Source organism: Vulpes lagopus, chromosome 19, assembly GCF_018345385.1.
Source record: "Vulpes lagopus strain Blue_001 chromosome 19, ASM1834538v1, whole genome shotgun sequence".
NCBI classification, from domain to species: domain Eukaryota; kingdom Metazoa; phylum Chordata; class Mammalia; order Carnivora; family Canidae; genus Vulpes; species Vulpes lagopus.
Window position 1 is genome coordinate 27,648,685 of NC_054842.1, and position 15,144 is coordinate 27,663,828.

General features: G+C 35.6%; 1 protein-coding gene across 14 annotated transcripts in view; it reads left to right on the forward strand.

Annotated features, from left to right (window-relative positions):
* ANKRD28 (ankyrin repeat domain 28) overlaps positions 1 to 14,734 on the forward strand; it is a 197,373-nt gene extending 182,639 nt beyond the window's left edge. For all 14 annotated transcript variants that reach the window (XM_041733790.1, XM_041733799.1, XM_041733789.1 and 11 more), the window contains 7 exons: positions 1,945 to 2,032; positions 2,121 to 2,204; positions 2,815 to 2,960; positions 3,844 to 3,926; positions 4,391 to 4,473; positions 5,456 to 5,547; positions 11,460 to 14,734. In XM_041733790.1, coding sequence (XP_041589724.1) covers positions 1,945 to 2,032; positions 2,121 to 2,204; positions 2,815 to 2,960; positions 3,844 to 3,926; positions 4,391 to 4,473; positions 5,456 to 5,547; positions 11,460 to 11,746 — 863 coding nt within the window. In that variant the 3' untranslated portion in view covers positions 11,747 to 14,734. The remainder of the gene's footprint in view (positions 1 to 1,944; positions 2,033 to 2,120; positions 2,205 to 2,814; positions 2,961 to 3,843; positions 3,927 to 4,390; positions 4,474 to 5,455; positions 5,548 to 11,459) is intronic.
* Positions 14,735 to 15,144: the final 410 nt, after the last annotated feature.

A 15,144-nucleotide genomic window follows, 5' to 3' on the forward strand; every position in this document is an offset into this window, starting at 1 on the left:
GGCTACTTCTTGTTAATGAGTTGACAGTTAGAGAGAATTAAAGCAAGGCTTCTCAACCTCAGGACTGTTGACATTTTGGCAAAAATTCTGTTGTGAGGCACTGCTATGTGGGTTGAAGGTGTTTAGAAGTATCCCTAATCTCTACTTGCTAAATGACAGCATTCTCTTACCCCATGGCTAGTTGTGATGAGCAAAAATGTCTCCAGATATGGCTGAATGTCTACTGAAAGGCAAAATTGCTCTAGTTAGGAACCACTGGATTAAAGAAAAGAGCTAACAGAAGATGGAACAATTAAAGGTTTTCCTAAAACTTACCTTCTTTTCCTAGTAAGGAATAAGGATTAAGTTGAGCTAGTATTTGAAAATGTTAGAGTAATTAAAAAGAAAAGAAATATAGCATCACTTTGTTAGCCAAATATTAAGCCATGGAAATAAATGCAGACCTTGTAATAAGAATCTAATTTTTTCCTAAAGCAGGTCCCAAATGACTAATGAAATAAAAGATGGAACATTTCATTTGCAGAAATTAGTATGGCAGTTGAGGCGTTTTAACTAACATCTTGGCTTTGAAAATTAGGTAAAGAAAATCTGAGGTTTAGGCTTTTCCCTGTCTTCAAAAACTCCTGGGTGGCTTATTCGGTTGAGCTTCCAAGTCTTGATTTCAACACAGGTTACAGTCTTGGGGTTGTGGTATTGGGCCCCACATTGGGCTTTGCACTGAGCCTCAACTCTGCTTGAGATTTTCTCTCCCTCCTCCTCTGACTCCTGTGAGTGCACAGTGCACACATGCATACTCTCAAATAAATACATAAAATCTTAATAAATAAATACAAACTGTGCACCCCATACCTGTCAGTAATCTATATACTTGTCCTTCAACCTAGCAATCTCATTTCTAGGAAATTGACTTAGAAAAACAAAAACTTTTTAAAGTACTGGAATATTTCATTACAGCATATTGGTAATATAAGAAACAAATTAGCAATCACTTTGAAATACATAATTAGAAATTAAATTATTTATGATACACTTTAATGCTGTGAAGTTTTTCTAAACATTCAAGAATAAGATTTGTATATATGCTATAGTGGAAGGATGTATACAGTTTATTAAATGAAAAACAAGTTGTAGCATTTAAAATTTGCATAAAAATTTTAAAAGGAAGTACATGTTTGTGCATGCAGTTATATATGCTTACAAATTTCCTGGAACTATTAAGTTAATAGTGGTTACAGTCTAAAAAGTAGGGCTGGAGATGGTGGTGGGGACAGGGTTGTGTACTTTTTCCCTATAGACACTACTATAGTATTTGAGATTTTATCATTGCCTCATTACTAAAATTAGAAAATATTTACATTTTGAAGTTAATTATGCTATATAAATATACTTTATAGTATGCTATATAAATGACTTTTCAAAAAATGGTATTTCTAACTGATCATCATGAAAAAGAGACTAAATTTTTTCCCCACAAAACAAATATTTATTGTGTCAATAATAAATTTCTATAAAATTACAAGAGGCTTCTGAATTTCAGGTCTTAAGGTTATACTTTGGATTTTAAAACTCCTAGAAAAATAAATAAAAATTAATTAATTAATTAAAATTCCTAGAAATGTGATGTTTAATACATTCAGTGAATAACATTCTATTTTTATTTTTTTTTGTTTATTTTTTTAAAGATTTATTTATTTATGATAGACATAGAGAGGCAGGCTCCATGCCAAGAGCCTGACGTGGGACTCGATCCCAGGACTCCAGGATCGCGCTCTGGGCCAAAGGCAGGCGCTAAACTGCTGAGCCACCCAGGGATCCCCCATTCTAGTTATTTTTAATCCACGTAAAGTTTCTTCTTATTTGTGTTAGGGATATGTGGATGTAATTGGGCATTTCAGTATCCTTTTTTTTTTGGATTTTAATATCTGATCTCATTTACTTATTTAGGTCATGAGACATGTGTAGAACTTCTCTTAGAACAGGAAGTTTTCCAGAAAACGGAAGGAAATGCATTCAGTCCTTTGCATTGTGCTGTGTAAGTAAAGGCAGATGAATCAGATTTGGTTGACTATTTAAGAAATACACCATTGCTGTAAGAGTGATCACTTTGTTACCTTACACAGGATAAATGACAACGAAGGTGCTGCTGAAATGTTAATTGATACTTTAGGTGCCAGCATTGTGAACGCCACAGATTCAAAAGGAAGGTAGGAATTCAACTATGTAGGAAATAGCTTAACTTGCAATAGGAAAAAATTTTAACTACTGGCTAGTGTGGAAGAATTAACAGAGAACCCATTATTAATTAATAGTTGATTTTTATATTTGCAAGTATAAATTGTTATAAAATTTTATGTTCTCGTTATAAAAAGCTTTATTATTTTGATATTTAGTCTTCCTCTTTAAAACTTGTAAAATGTAAAGGTCCCTCCACTCCCTTTTAAAAGGTATGTTTGTTACCCAAAGATTATTGTTAAAAGTTTTCTAAATAACAGTAAAGGCTGGAGAGGGGAGCCTGCCATTTTGTAATAGGTGCCAATATTGGGTCAGGATTTATTTCTTCAAAAATTTCTTTAATGATGTAATTTGTTTTTAGCAATTTTATGTTATATTAGTTTAATTAAGGACCTTTTATTAGAAATACAAATTACTCTGGTAGAAATAAGTAAATCATTAAACCTATTTGTATCCAGGCAATGATTTTATAGCCTAATATGTAAACCTTTGAAAATTGCTTGTCATAAATTTAGGAATAATTTTTTCTAGAGTATACAATGTACAAATTTAGTGAAGCCTTCCCATTTCTTTTTATTACAGAACCCCTCTCCATGCAGCCGCCTTCACAGACCACGTAGAGTGTTTACAGCTGCTGCTCAGCCATAATGCTCAAGTCAATTCTATTGACTCTTCTGGGAAAACACCTCTCATGATGGCTGCAGAAAATGGACAGACAAATACAGTTGGTAAAGACACTGGTTAAGGCTTGTATTATTCTAATACTGTAATGCTATATTGCTTCTATATGTTTAACTTACGGAAAACTTAGACCCCAAACTTCTGACTCTAAAATTTGCCAGTTATCTCCCTAGTCCTAAGATTTAAAACCCTTAGCCTGCTTTCAACCCATATTTTTATCTAGGACCACACAATGTTTTCATTTGCTCTTACTGATAGCACAGTCTTACTACAGCGAGGCAGTATAGGATAGCGATTAAGACACTGGCTCTGGGGGGCCCCGGGTGGCTCAGCAGTTTAGCGCCGCCTTCAGCCCAGGGCGTGATCCTGGAGACTGGGGATCGAGTCCTACATCGGGCTCTCTGCGTGGAGCCTGCTTCTCCCTCTGCCTGTGCCTCTGCCTTTCTCTCTCTCTCTCTCTCTCTCTCTCTCTCTCTCTCTCTCTCTTTCTGTATGTCTCTCATGAATAAATAAATAAAATCTTAAAAAAAAAAAAAAAGACACTGGCTCTGGAGTTAGATGGACTGCATATGAGTCCTAGATCTACCGATTAAGTGACCTTATGCCTTAATTTTTTTCACCTTTAAAATTGAGAAAAGTAACCATGCCTACTTTGTTAAGGTTATTATGAGAGTATGAATCCAGAGCACTTAACACAGTATTTGGAGTTTAGTAAGCTCTTACAGCGTAAATGTTAGTTGCCATTGTGTCTGTGACTTACAGGATAATATGATGATATAGTGTATATACATTTTAGGTTACAGTATTTTTCTTGTACTTAAACTATCACTTGAGGGATCTTGTTGCTTTATATCTTTATTTCTCTACAGTGAGTTTATTAGTAATCTGAGTGTTCATAAATATAAAACCTGATGTAATTTTTCCTCCCAGAGATGCTGGTTAGCAGTGCTAGTGCAGATCTGACTTTACAAGATAACAGTAAAAACACCGCCCTCCATTTGGCTTGTAGCAAGGTAGGTACACGTTTTAAGGGTATGTTTTCATTGTTTATATTAATAATGGCATTTTCCCCAAACTTAGTAAAGTTTTTCTACTTTACTAAAATGAACACAGCTAGAGATAGAACCTCTCTAATGATGACTGACATCAGATTTCTTGAGGGGAAAAAAAAACACTGACATGTTAGGCACCATGATGTATGAAAATCTCCAATGGGCTAAGTAAGTTTTGGAGTGTAAGCCTAAATTTAATTTTTGTCTTCCTTTAATCTCTCCAGTCTTAAATATTCCTTCCCTCTCCCCTGACCCTACTCTACCAACACATTTGAACAAATATTCAAGGTATTATTAGCTAAGAAAATTCATGGCATATATATGGTAATGTACATATTGTTTGAATAAGAGTTGAGGTTTATTGAGTTTATATATTTATCTTTAATGATATGTAAGTTTTTAAAAGTTATTTGCCATAATTTTAGGGTCATGAAACTAGTGCCTTGTTAATACTGGAAAAGATAACAGATAGAAACCTCATCAATGCAACCAATGCAGCCTTGCAAACGTGAGTATTTTCATGTCTGGTGTAAATCTTGTGACCTATAATTATAAATATGATTCATAGTTATTTTTCTAACATGAGACCATTGGAATCAGTCTCAGCCACAGAAGCAGTTAAAAAGTAAAGAACTGTTTTTATAATTGACAAAACTCATCACAATTAAAAGGCTTATTATTTAAAAAGGTTTTGTACTGAAACTTTATATTGAAAATACTGTGTTTTTTCCTTGATCTAATTACATAATTTTTTGTAAGAAGATAGTACTATTCTGTGTGTTTATGGAAATCAACTGGAATAATATGTTATTTGACTCTAGCAATAAATGAAAAGCTTGATATGTGTCTGTAAACTAGAGAGAGTTCAGAAAGAATCAAGTTCTTAGTGTGACAGCCATCTTTCAAGTGACCTCTTAGATCAAAGTCTCCCATTTTTCTCTCCCAATTTCTGTTTGCTATTCTACTTTGAGTCTTGGCTTAAAAAAAAAAAACAATTTTATAACAGTTCCCATTCATGTATCAATCAGATTTCTTGAGGGTCCCAAAACTAGTCACCTGTAAATTATTTTCAGAGTTTATTGAAATTTGTGCTATTGCAATTAAAGGTTTTTATTATATATATACTTGCCAAACTCATTTCTTAAAATAAGAATGCAGTTTAGTTATTAAAATCTTTTTAAACATTGAATCTTAGGAGTAAACAAAAGGTATTGGTGAAGGTGAATTGCTTGGGCGGGGGCAATGCTATGGTCACGCACCTTGGCAAGGTTTGATAGTATACTCTGCACATTGATTTTGTTGTCCCTCATGTCTATCTTCATTGCTCTTAGGACTGAATGCCTCAATTTTGTATTTTTGGGTCATCACAAGTTACCAAAAAAGCTCTTTAACCAGAATTGAGAAAGTGTGTGTGTGTGTGTGTGTACATGTATATACTCAGAGCCACATACCTGTGTGCATGTACATTTATAATATTTTCCCCCCCTCAGACCTCTGCATGTTGCTGCCCGAAATGGGCTGACAATGGTGGTTCAGGAACTTTTGGGGAAAGGAGCAAGTGTGCTTGCAGTAGACGAAAATGGTAAGTAGTTCTGTAGTTTCTTTCGTTAACCTGGATTTTACTAGAGGCTTTTATCTTTTGATCCATATTTGAAGTGAAGAAATGTGGGTATTTTATATTGGTCAAAAAGGAGAACTGAAATAAACATTGAATCATACTTTGGCAAAGTGGATAAGGGTAAAAAAAAAAATAAGAAAAATCTATGTAACAAATAAACTTCTGATTTCACTAACTTTGGTTTAGTGTTATCACCTTCATTCATCTTAGTATTCAAAGAATTTGTTCTGTCAGCAAATACTTACCAAGGCCCTTAAGAACCAGGTTCTTATCTAAGTTAATCTTCCCACTATTTGGATCCTATTCCCTTTTGCCTACTTGAGACTGTCACTTTACAATTCTTCATTGTTTCCTGTAATAAGGACTTTTTGTAGGAACCTTCCTAGATTATTCCCATGCATATATAAACATTATTTCCCTCATCTTAAAATCTTCAATTAATCTAACTACTTCTGCAACTACTGCCATATTTCTTGATTTTCCCCTTTGTTAGCATAATTACTCAAGTGTTGGCTCTCCTGCTGTCCCCAGTTCTTCCCCCCCCTTCATTCTCTCCTGAGGCCCCTCTGGTCAGACTTTTGCTCCCACCACACAGCTATACTGTCCTTAAGATCACCAGTGATCTTCATGATATTGAATCAGTTCTTAGTTCTCATTGTACCTCGTGTATCAGAATTTGGCACAATTGATTATTCCTTTTTCTTTTCTTTTTTTAAGTAGGAGTAAGGGTTTTAATAAAGAATTTAAAATATACAGGAATAAGGGAGTAAGTGGGGATGTGAACGTTGCAGTGTGGCATAGCAAGTGTCCAATATTTCCCCAAACAATCTCTATATTTTTCTTTATGCTACATACTGTTACATAGATAAATAGGTATAGATCACTTTAGGTCAGGGTAAGAGAGGAGTCTTAAGAGTTTGATTACAGTACCCTTCTATGGGTGAATCCAATCTGCCTTCATTCACAAATACTTGGTTCCTTCAACTAATAACTGGGGGAGGGTCCGTAGGGTGCTATTTTAATGGTTGGATTAAGTAATAACCAAATTCACTGGAATTGAAATATGTTTTTTATTTTATTTTTTTTAATTGAGGCATAATTGACATGCAACATTAGATAAGTTTCAGGTATATACTTTTTTCTTTGTTAAACTTTGTTTACTTGACTTTTAGGACTTTACACTTTCTTGGTTTTTCACCCTATATTACTAGTTACTCCTTCCTAGTTTCTTCTGCGAAGTTTCTCCCTCTTCTCCCCATATCCTTAATATTAGAGAGCTGTAGGACTCCATCTTTGGTTCTTTTTGCTTTCCCTATCTATATGTAGTCCTTTGGTTCTTTGATACTACCTATATGCTGAGAATTTCTGGATTTATATCTCCAGCCCAGACCTCTCAGAGTCTATATAGAGATGTGATCCATTTACAGATCCAGCTGCCTAATTGACAGTATTGTATGAATATCTAATAAAGCTCAAACCTAACCTGTCCAGAATTGAACTGACTCTGTCTCTTTTCCTGCCAAGCCTGTTCTCCCCACAGCCTCCTGATCTTAAGTTGATGACAATTCCGATCCTTATAATTACTCAGGACAAAAACCTGGGTTGTCCTTGACTCGTCTTTCTCACATCCAGTGTATAATCCTTCATATACAACTGATGCACCTCCAAAGTATATCCAAAATAGACCCACTTTTTCTATTCTTACCACCCTGGCCTGGATCCTTTTAAAATATGAGAAGATACTAATTTAAATCTCCCTTCACTTACAGTGATCTTCAAGGCCCTACACAATCTGTTGCCCTATTACCTCTCTAACCTCATCTTCTACTCTTCCTTCTCTCCATTCTACCATGCCAGCCCATGCTCACTAGGAATGTATATGTGCATTGTGATTCTTTGTTCTGGCTTCTTTTCCCTGACTGGAACACTCTGTCCCCAAGCAAGTCTTTGACTAAATCCTTTAACTGTTTCAAATCTTTACTCAGGTTTTATCTTCTCAAGCCTATTATATATACTACAACCTGCTACTGACCTCTACTATGGCATTTTCAGTCCTTGTTACCTGCTCTTTCCTTTCTTCTTTCTTCTTTTCCATAAAGCTTATCTTCTGTATGTAATTGAATTTTTTATTATGATTGCATATGTCCCCCAGTAAATGAATATAAGCTCCATGGAGAAAGGGACTTTCTATCAGTTGCTTTCACTGTTATATGCTAAGTACTTAGGAAAGTGCCTGGACATAATGAGTGGTTATTTGTTGAGTGACTGTGCCAAGCACTATGCTCAGTTCTGAAGATAGGATGTGACTAAGACCATCTACTTCCTTAAATGGAGAGGAGTATAAACAGGCTACTACAACACACTGAAAGTGGTTCATTTGGAGAAAACTTAAAATGCTGTAAGAACACATAAGAGAGTTCAAACTCTTTCTTACAGGATCAGGGAAGGCATCCCAAAAATGTGGCTTATAAGCCAAAATCCAAAGGACAAATAAAAAAGTGGGGAGAGAGCTTTCTAAGCAGAGAGTGGCATATTTAGAGAGAAAACACAGGATATTGTAAATATTGGAGTTGTGCCAGAGTCTCTTAAATCAAATGGCAAGGGATCGGTGCAGTAGGAAGCTAGCAGTTTGAGGGGAGCAAGATTAGAATGGGAAAACAAAGTAACATTTACAGGTGAGAGAAGGTGGTAACTAGAATTATGGTAGAAGCACTGAAGATGAAAAGATACATGTTTCTAGAGATCTTATGAAGGAACTCAGTGAGACTTTGTATGGGAATAAATCTCACACCATCTGGCTTGGAGTGCTGTGTGGATGATGGAAATGCTTTTAAAATTGGAATGTAGGAGGAAGAGCTAGATTCATTTGGGGACATGAGAAAATTTCAGTGGAAACCCCAAGTGGATAATGGGACATACGGACCTAGAGACCAAAAGCAAGATCTAGGTTGGATATAAAGATTTGGGAACCATAAGAATGTGTAAGTCATGAAATCCAAAGAAGTAAATGATGGCATCTATAAGTTCAGACTCATATAGCTTTTTTTTTTTTTTTAGAGATTTTTTTTTTTAATTTTTTACTTCTTTACGGTAGTTACACAGAGAGAGCTATAGAGAGGCAGAGACATAGGCAGGCTCCATGCACCGGGAGCCCGACGTGGGATTCGACCCCGGGTCTCCAGGATCGCGCCCTGGGCCAAAGGCAGGCGCTAAACCGCTGCGCCACCCAGGGATCCCCTCATATAGCTTTAAAATAAATTTTCATTATCAGCAAATTACATTTCTAGAGATACAGTTATTACATATAGATTAAAATGAACAGCCTAAAATGCTAACCTTAGATGTTTGGCCACATTATGAGACTCTGAATCATAAGCTAATACTCAAATTTTGTTGATCATTTTCAATATTTTATATAGATTTTTCCTTATAAATAAACAGAAGGGATAATATAACAAGATAAGGAAGGTCATCTGTGACCACCTGGGTATCTTCTAACACACTTTGCAATGTGAGAGAGTAATCAGGGTCCAAAATTGACAAGTCAGAGCCATATATTTCCATGGATTTTTCTGGAGGAAGCAAAATATTTTATACTTGCATGAGTTAGATTAGACCCTTGTCTTCAGACAATTTGCTTCTCTTTTATCTTTAGCTGACCATATCAACTCCATGCAGAAGAGAGGAGCCTGCTTTCTGTCATATTCCAACTATATAACACACCTGCGATGCTCTTCTCCCCCTACCTTACTCTCATTCAGGCATCATGACCTGTCTAAGGGGTTGTTCTGCCTACAGAGTATAACAGGCACCCTCAGGCTTTCAGAAGATCTCTTGAAGTGTGGGCATTGAAGCACTCTCCTCATTTTCAGTAAACAGGTTTAATTTTTAAAAATGCACACCCTTCAGTCACTCCTGCCAAATTTTCAGGGGCATCAGCTGTTCCCTTTGACTCTAAAAAAGGGGGAGATTTAAGAAGGGAAAAAAAAAAAACATTTCTTCTTTCTCAAGGATAACATGGCATGGATAAAAATATATAGGAGAACTGGAAACAGTTAAAGGTCTAGTAGTTAGAATGGGTAATCAAACCATGGTATAATCACAGTAATGGAATGTACAACAATAAAAATGAATTGACTACAGTTATATACAACAACATGGGTAAATCTTGCAAGCATAATGTTAAGCAGAAGAAGCCAGATATAAAATAATACATACTATATGATTCCGTTTACATTTGGTTCAAAAAAACACTGAACCGTAGCATTTATGAATATAACTAGAAAGGAACTCATAGCCATGATTACCACGTAAGTCAGGATAGTGGTTACTTTTGTGGAAGAGAACAGGGATAGTGATTAGTAAGGTATGCTGGTAATATTCTTTCTTAATCTGAGTAGTGATTACGTGAAGGTTTGTTTTTTGATAAATCATTTAGCTATGTAAAAAAAATGTGACATTATAAAATACATACAGTTTTCCCTTGAACAACACAGGTTTGAACTACATGGGTCATTTAATACATGGATTTTTTTTTAATGGTACTATAAATGTATTTTTTCTTATGACTTGTCTCTAGCTTTATTATAAGAATACAGCTTATAATACATACAATATGCAAAATATATATTGTTTTATGTTATTGGTAAGGCTTCCAGTCAACAGTAGGCTATTAGTAGTTAAGTTTTGGGGAGTCAAAAGTTATACACACATTTTCGACTATGCAGGGTTTCATTCCTTTAGGCACCCTCCCTGTCCCCCCACCCCTACATTGTTCAAGAGTCACATATATGAGTGTAAAAGCTAAAGCATTTATATATATAGCAATAGGGAAGAATGTATCTAGATATGCAATGGAGAAATGAAGCTGTAAGTTAAAACTTCTAAGACATTTGCTGCTAGAATTCCAGTTGGGGGTGATCTAAACTTGGCATCATATGGTGTGCTCTCACCATCTTCTATTTCACTTCATCCTCAAGACAGGGTCTTGTACCAGCCAAGGTAACAAATGTTTACTTACTCAGTTTGTTGATACTTTGTGGTACCTTAATGGTAAGATCAGGCTTCTAAAGAAAGGAAGAGTTGAAAAGGAAACATTGGGTTTTGACTTATGAAATAAACAGGTAAACTTTAAAAACTCCTGTTTTTGGGATCCCTGGGTGGCGCAGCGGTTTGGCGCCTGCCTTTGACCCAGGGCGCGATCCTGGAGACCCAGGATCGAATCCCACGTCAGGCTCCCGGTGCATGGAGCCTGTTTCTCCCTCTGCCTGTGTCTCTGCCTCTCTCTCTCTCTCTCTCTGTGACTATCATAAATAAATTAAAAAATTAAAAAAAAATAATAAAAATAAAAACTCCTGTTTTTCATCAGTGTTCTGTGTCCCTTAGAGAAAAGTTGGTCAACAGCCAGATGCCATTCATTCAGTGAACATCTTTGATCACTTCTGTGCCTCATTCATGAAACTGTACACATTTAGATTTCTCAGCATGTAAGCACTTAGTATAACTACAAGTTAACAGATTCTTCCACCACTCTGAAGGAAGCTTGATCAGTCTGAGGGTTTTTGTTTGCTTGTATTTTTTCCATTCTAGCTCAATATCTTCTGTGAATTCAGGTGTATATGGATAAGTTTTGAGATCTTGGAGAAATCGTCCATCTCTGGGCCTCAGTTTCCTCTTCTATAATACAGTGTGTGTGTGTATATATATATTCTCCCACCCTAGAACTTTTTTCTACTGTTGGGAAATTTCTGAATCATTCTAATTAAGCCAATTTATTATAAGCCAAGTAATTTAAAGTGTGTCTAAAATTGAAGACCATTAGACTTATTTCCTTATCTCAGGATGTTTAATTATTTAAATTTTATTTTTAATTCTAGGCTATACCCCAGCTTTGGCCTGTGCTCCCAATAAGGATGTGGCTGATTGCCTAGCTCTCATTTTGGCCACCATGATGCCTGTCTCATCAAGTAGCCCTTTGTCATCCCTGACATTCAATGCCATTAACCGTTACACCAACACCTCAAAAACAGTCAGCTTTGAAGCCTTGCCCATCATGAGGAATGAACCTAGCTCCTATTGCAGTTTCAACAACATTGGCGGAGAACAGGAGTACATATACACTGATGTGGACGAGCTCAATGACTCTGATTCTGAGACCTACTAAGAGGCTGAGCCAGAGGTCTAAATGAGGAGTTCTGACACTAATGCTTCAGATTGTGCTTTTTCAGGAAAAAAGGCACTTTCTTATTCACATACAAATTCAACATGAGAAGAAAGAAAGATCGCAGAGTGAGCAAATATGAGAAATGTGATGACATTAGGAAGAAGAGTTTTAAAGGCAAGTTTTGCAAAAGGAACTTCTAGAATCTTGAAATAGACTTGACCAGAGGAAAACACTTTGATGTCAAATTACTTTGTGGAATTGTTTAATTTGGTTTTGCAGTGCCAGGAATAATTTGAGACACTGCACCCTAATCTGCTTATACAAGCAACACTATTGTAAAAGAAGAGATAAGGACACTAGATTTAAATTTTACCAATAAAACTACAACTAAGTTTAAGGGCAATAAAAGTTTGGTACATTAGGCATTATGTGCACAGCAAATTGCCAAAGGACCAAGTAACTTAAAAGTTTTTTTAATAGAATGCCATTTTGTGGAAACAAGAATAGGTGAAATGAGACATTATCTAAACCAAACTTTAATATTTCTGAAAATGAAGCTGAGATTTGGTTTTAAATGTTGATTTTTTTTTAAAGAAAACATCTGAAAGCCTTCGAATACTGTATTAAACCATGAGAGAAAGCAGATGTATTTTTACATTTTTTCTTTTACATAAAAATTTAAAAATTCCAACTTTTATAATATTAGAATTAAAAACCAGCTGGCTGAGTGCAGTCAGGGTGAAAATACTTGTGATGTAGACATGAGCTAGATTGGGGTCGGGTGGTTGTTGACCAGTTTTGAATGGTTTAGGTTTAAAATTGAACTATTTTTGTTTGAAAATGTAAAGAATTTCCTAGAAGAAAATTTCATGAAATCAGAAAGTAGATTATTTTCACCCTATTGCAGCTAAGTGGTCCTGGGGAATGGAATTTTCGACCTCACTACTTTGGATGGTACACCTTCATCACTTATGTTACTTTTGTGCCTCCACAATGAATTGGGGGATTTTGTTTTCACTGTTTAGTGAATAATCAAAAGGAAAAAAATCCCTTATTATTGGTAAGTTAGCATCATCAGGCCTCTTGGAAGGCATTTCTCTACTGGGTCTTATTCAAGATTTAAATATGCTACTACTTGAGGAAAAAAACAATTGCCTGCCGAATTGGAAGACTGCCTTTCAAATAACAGAGAGAGAGAGAGGGAGAAAGGCTGATCTTTAGGCTTTTAAATAACAATTTATATGGTTCTGCTTTTACTGTAACTGTCACTTTCCCAGTAAGAATGATTTCACATATGTAGGGGGTCTTACAGATCTGGGTCAAGTTCCATAAATTTTCACAAAATGATACCCAATTTCATTTTATCTTTTTGTATTGTGAAACTGGAAACTTTATGACATTGTAAATTTCAGCTGGTTTTTCTGAATATAAAGTGTGAAAACACAGAACAGTATTTTGATCTATTTGATAATTTTGTGGGGTTTTTGAAGAATTAATGAGCATGTACATAGAAATAGTGACTGCTTGAATACTGTATTTACTTGCACTCTTTCAGTACATCAAGATTCCTGTATATTTTAGAGTATAATAAAACACAGATGTGAGTTGTATTTAATGAATAATGTATTTGTATCTGTGCATATTACCTAAAAATCTATAAAGTTTCTAGGGCATTGACTACTAGATTTTAAGCATTTTTTTCTAAAATATTTACAGAAATTATAAATGTAATCCTTCATCTTTTCTTTATAATATAAAGAAGTCATAATGGACCCTTCCTAATTATTAATGGTAGGAAGGTGAAATTTGCATTTTAAAGACAGTGGACTACATTTTCTATTGTACCTTTTGAAAAAAAAAAAAACTCAAGAGGATTCTAAAAGTATACATATGTGTGCTTTCTCTTTCCTTTTAGGAATTCTCTTCTGAATTCCCTGAGGGAATTTTCTAGAATCTCAGAATTGAAAGAGACCTGAGGTTCATCCAGTCTAACCTCTTAACAAATACAGGAGTCCCTTCTACAAGGGTGATCTTTCCACCTTGAACACTTCCAGTGACTCTACCTCACCAAGCAGTCCATTCAATTGTTGAGCAGCTCTAACTGTTAGAAAGGTCTTCCTTAGATGGAGTTGAAGCCTCCCTCCCGGTAACTTCTGTCCTTGGGCCCGGGTCTGTCCTCCAAGAGAACATGAACGTTGGAAGGATGAATCTCACGCCCTCTGCCATGTCTTCTCTTTTACAGGCTGTTTGACTTATCTGCTGAAGTGATTTCCAGAAGGACTCATTAAACACAGTTAGATTACCCATCTAATGAAATCCAAGGTGTAGCTATAAAGTAACAAGCTGTTTTTAACTTATCCTCACACATGCCAGAACTTAAATCTTGTATCACTCTATATAAATGAGGCTATTACTGAAAATATTTGTGAGATGGTCCTTTCAATTGCTTGCCCACTAGGAAATCTGTTTCATTGCTTTGTGATCGCATTTTGTGACAGTCTGTCCCCAGCTTGATCAGCCACTTCATTTGGTCTGCACCTAATGAGGGGAAATCCCAAACTGCTGGTCCAAATAGTATTTGAGCAGCCCTAGTATTGTTGGAGTATGTACATGGACAACTTCAATGAATGAACACAGCAGCACAGTAAGTTCCTTTATAGTTACACCTTGTATGTCAAAAGCATTCAGGCCCTGCTCTGTAGTGGTTTTTATCCTCATACAGAATAGAAAAGCCTGTTTGCTTTTTTAACTTCTGCATGAAAGATGACATCTGAAATATCTGATGTGTATTATAGTAATACCAGCTTCTGCTCTAGAACTACTTTGGGGGAAATGGTCGTAATAGCAAATGACTTCCTTTAACAAGACACTCAACTCAAACAGTGCCATTTAGTTCAGGAGATCTCTAAGTGTAGCTGTCATTTTGGGGTTTAATTTGGCTTATATTGGACCTTTTAAATGAAATAAAGGTTTTTTTAATGCAATAAATCAAGTGTCTTTCTTTTTTACATATAAACTTCTTTATCTTTTAATGTCTAATTAGTATTCTAACTCATTTTTACCTTTCTTAAAAACTTGATGACTTCTTGACAAAGCTGTTTTAGATTTTAGATGAAACCTGAGTGGGCTTCTCAAATGTATTAGTTCAACAAATATTTATTGCTTGCCTACCATATACTTGAGGGTGGGAATGGGCAGAAAGTGAGCCTAGAAGCTGTGTCCTCTAGGAGTTATAGTCTCATCATGGAAATGCATATACCTGAAAATAGAAAGTATAAAATTATAATTGAGGTACAGATGAACTGCTAAGGAAGGTCAGAGAACAAAAGATGACTTTGGAAAGAACAGACTTTCTGGGAGAGATGACATTTAGGTTGGACATTAAGGAACAACTATGC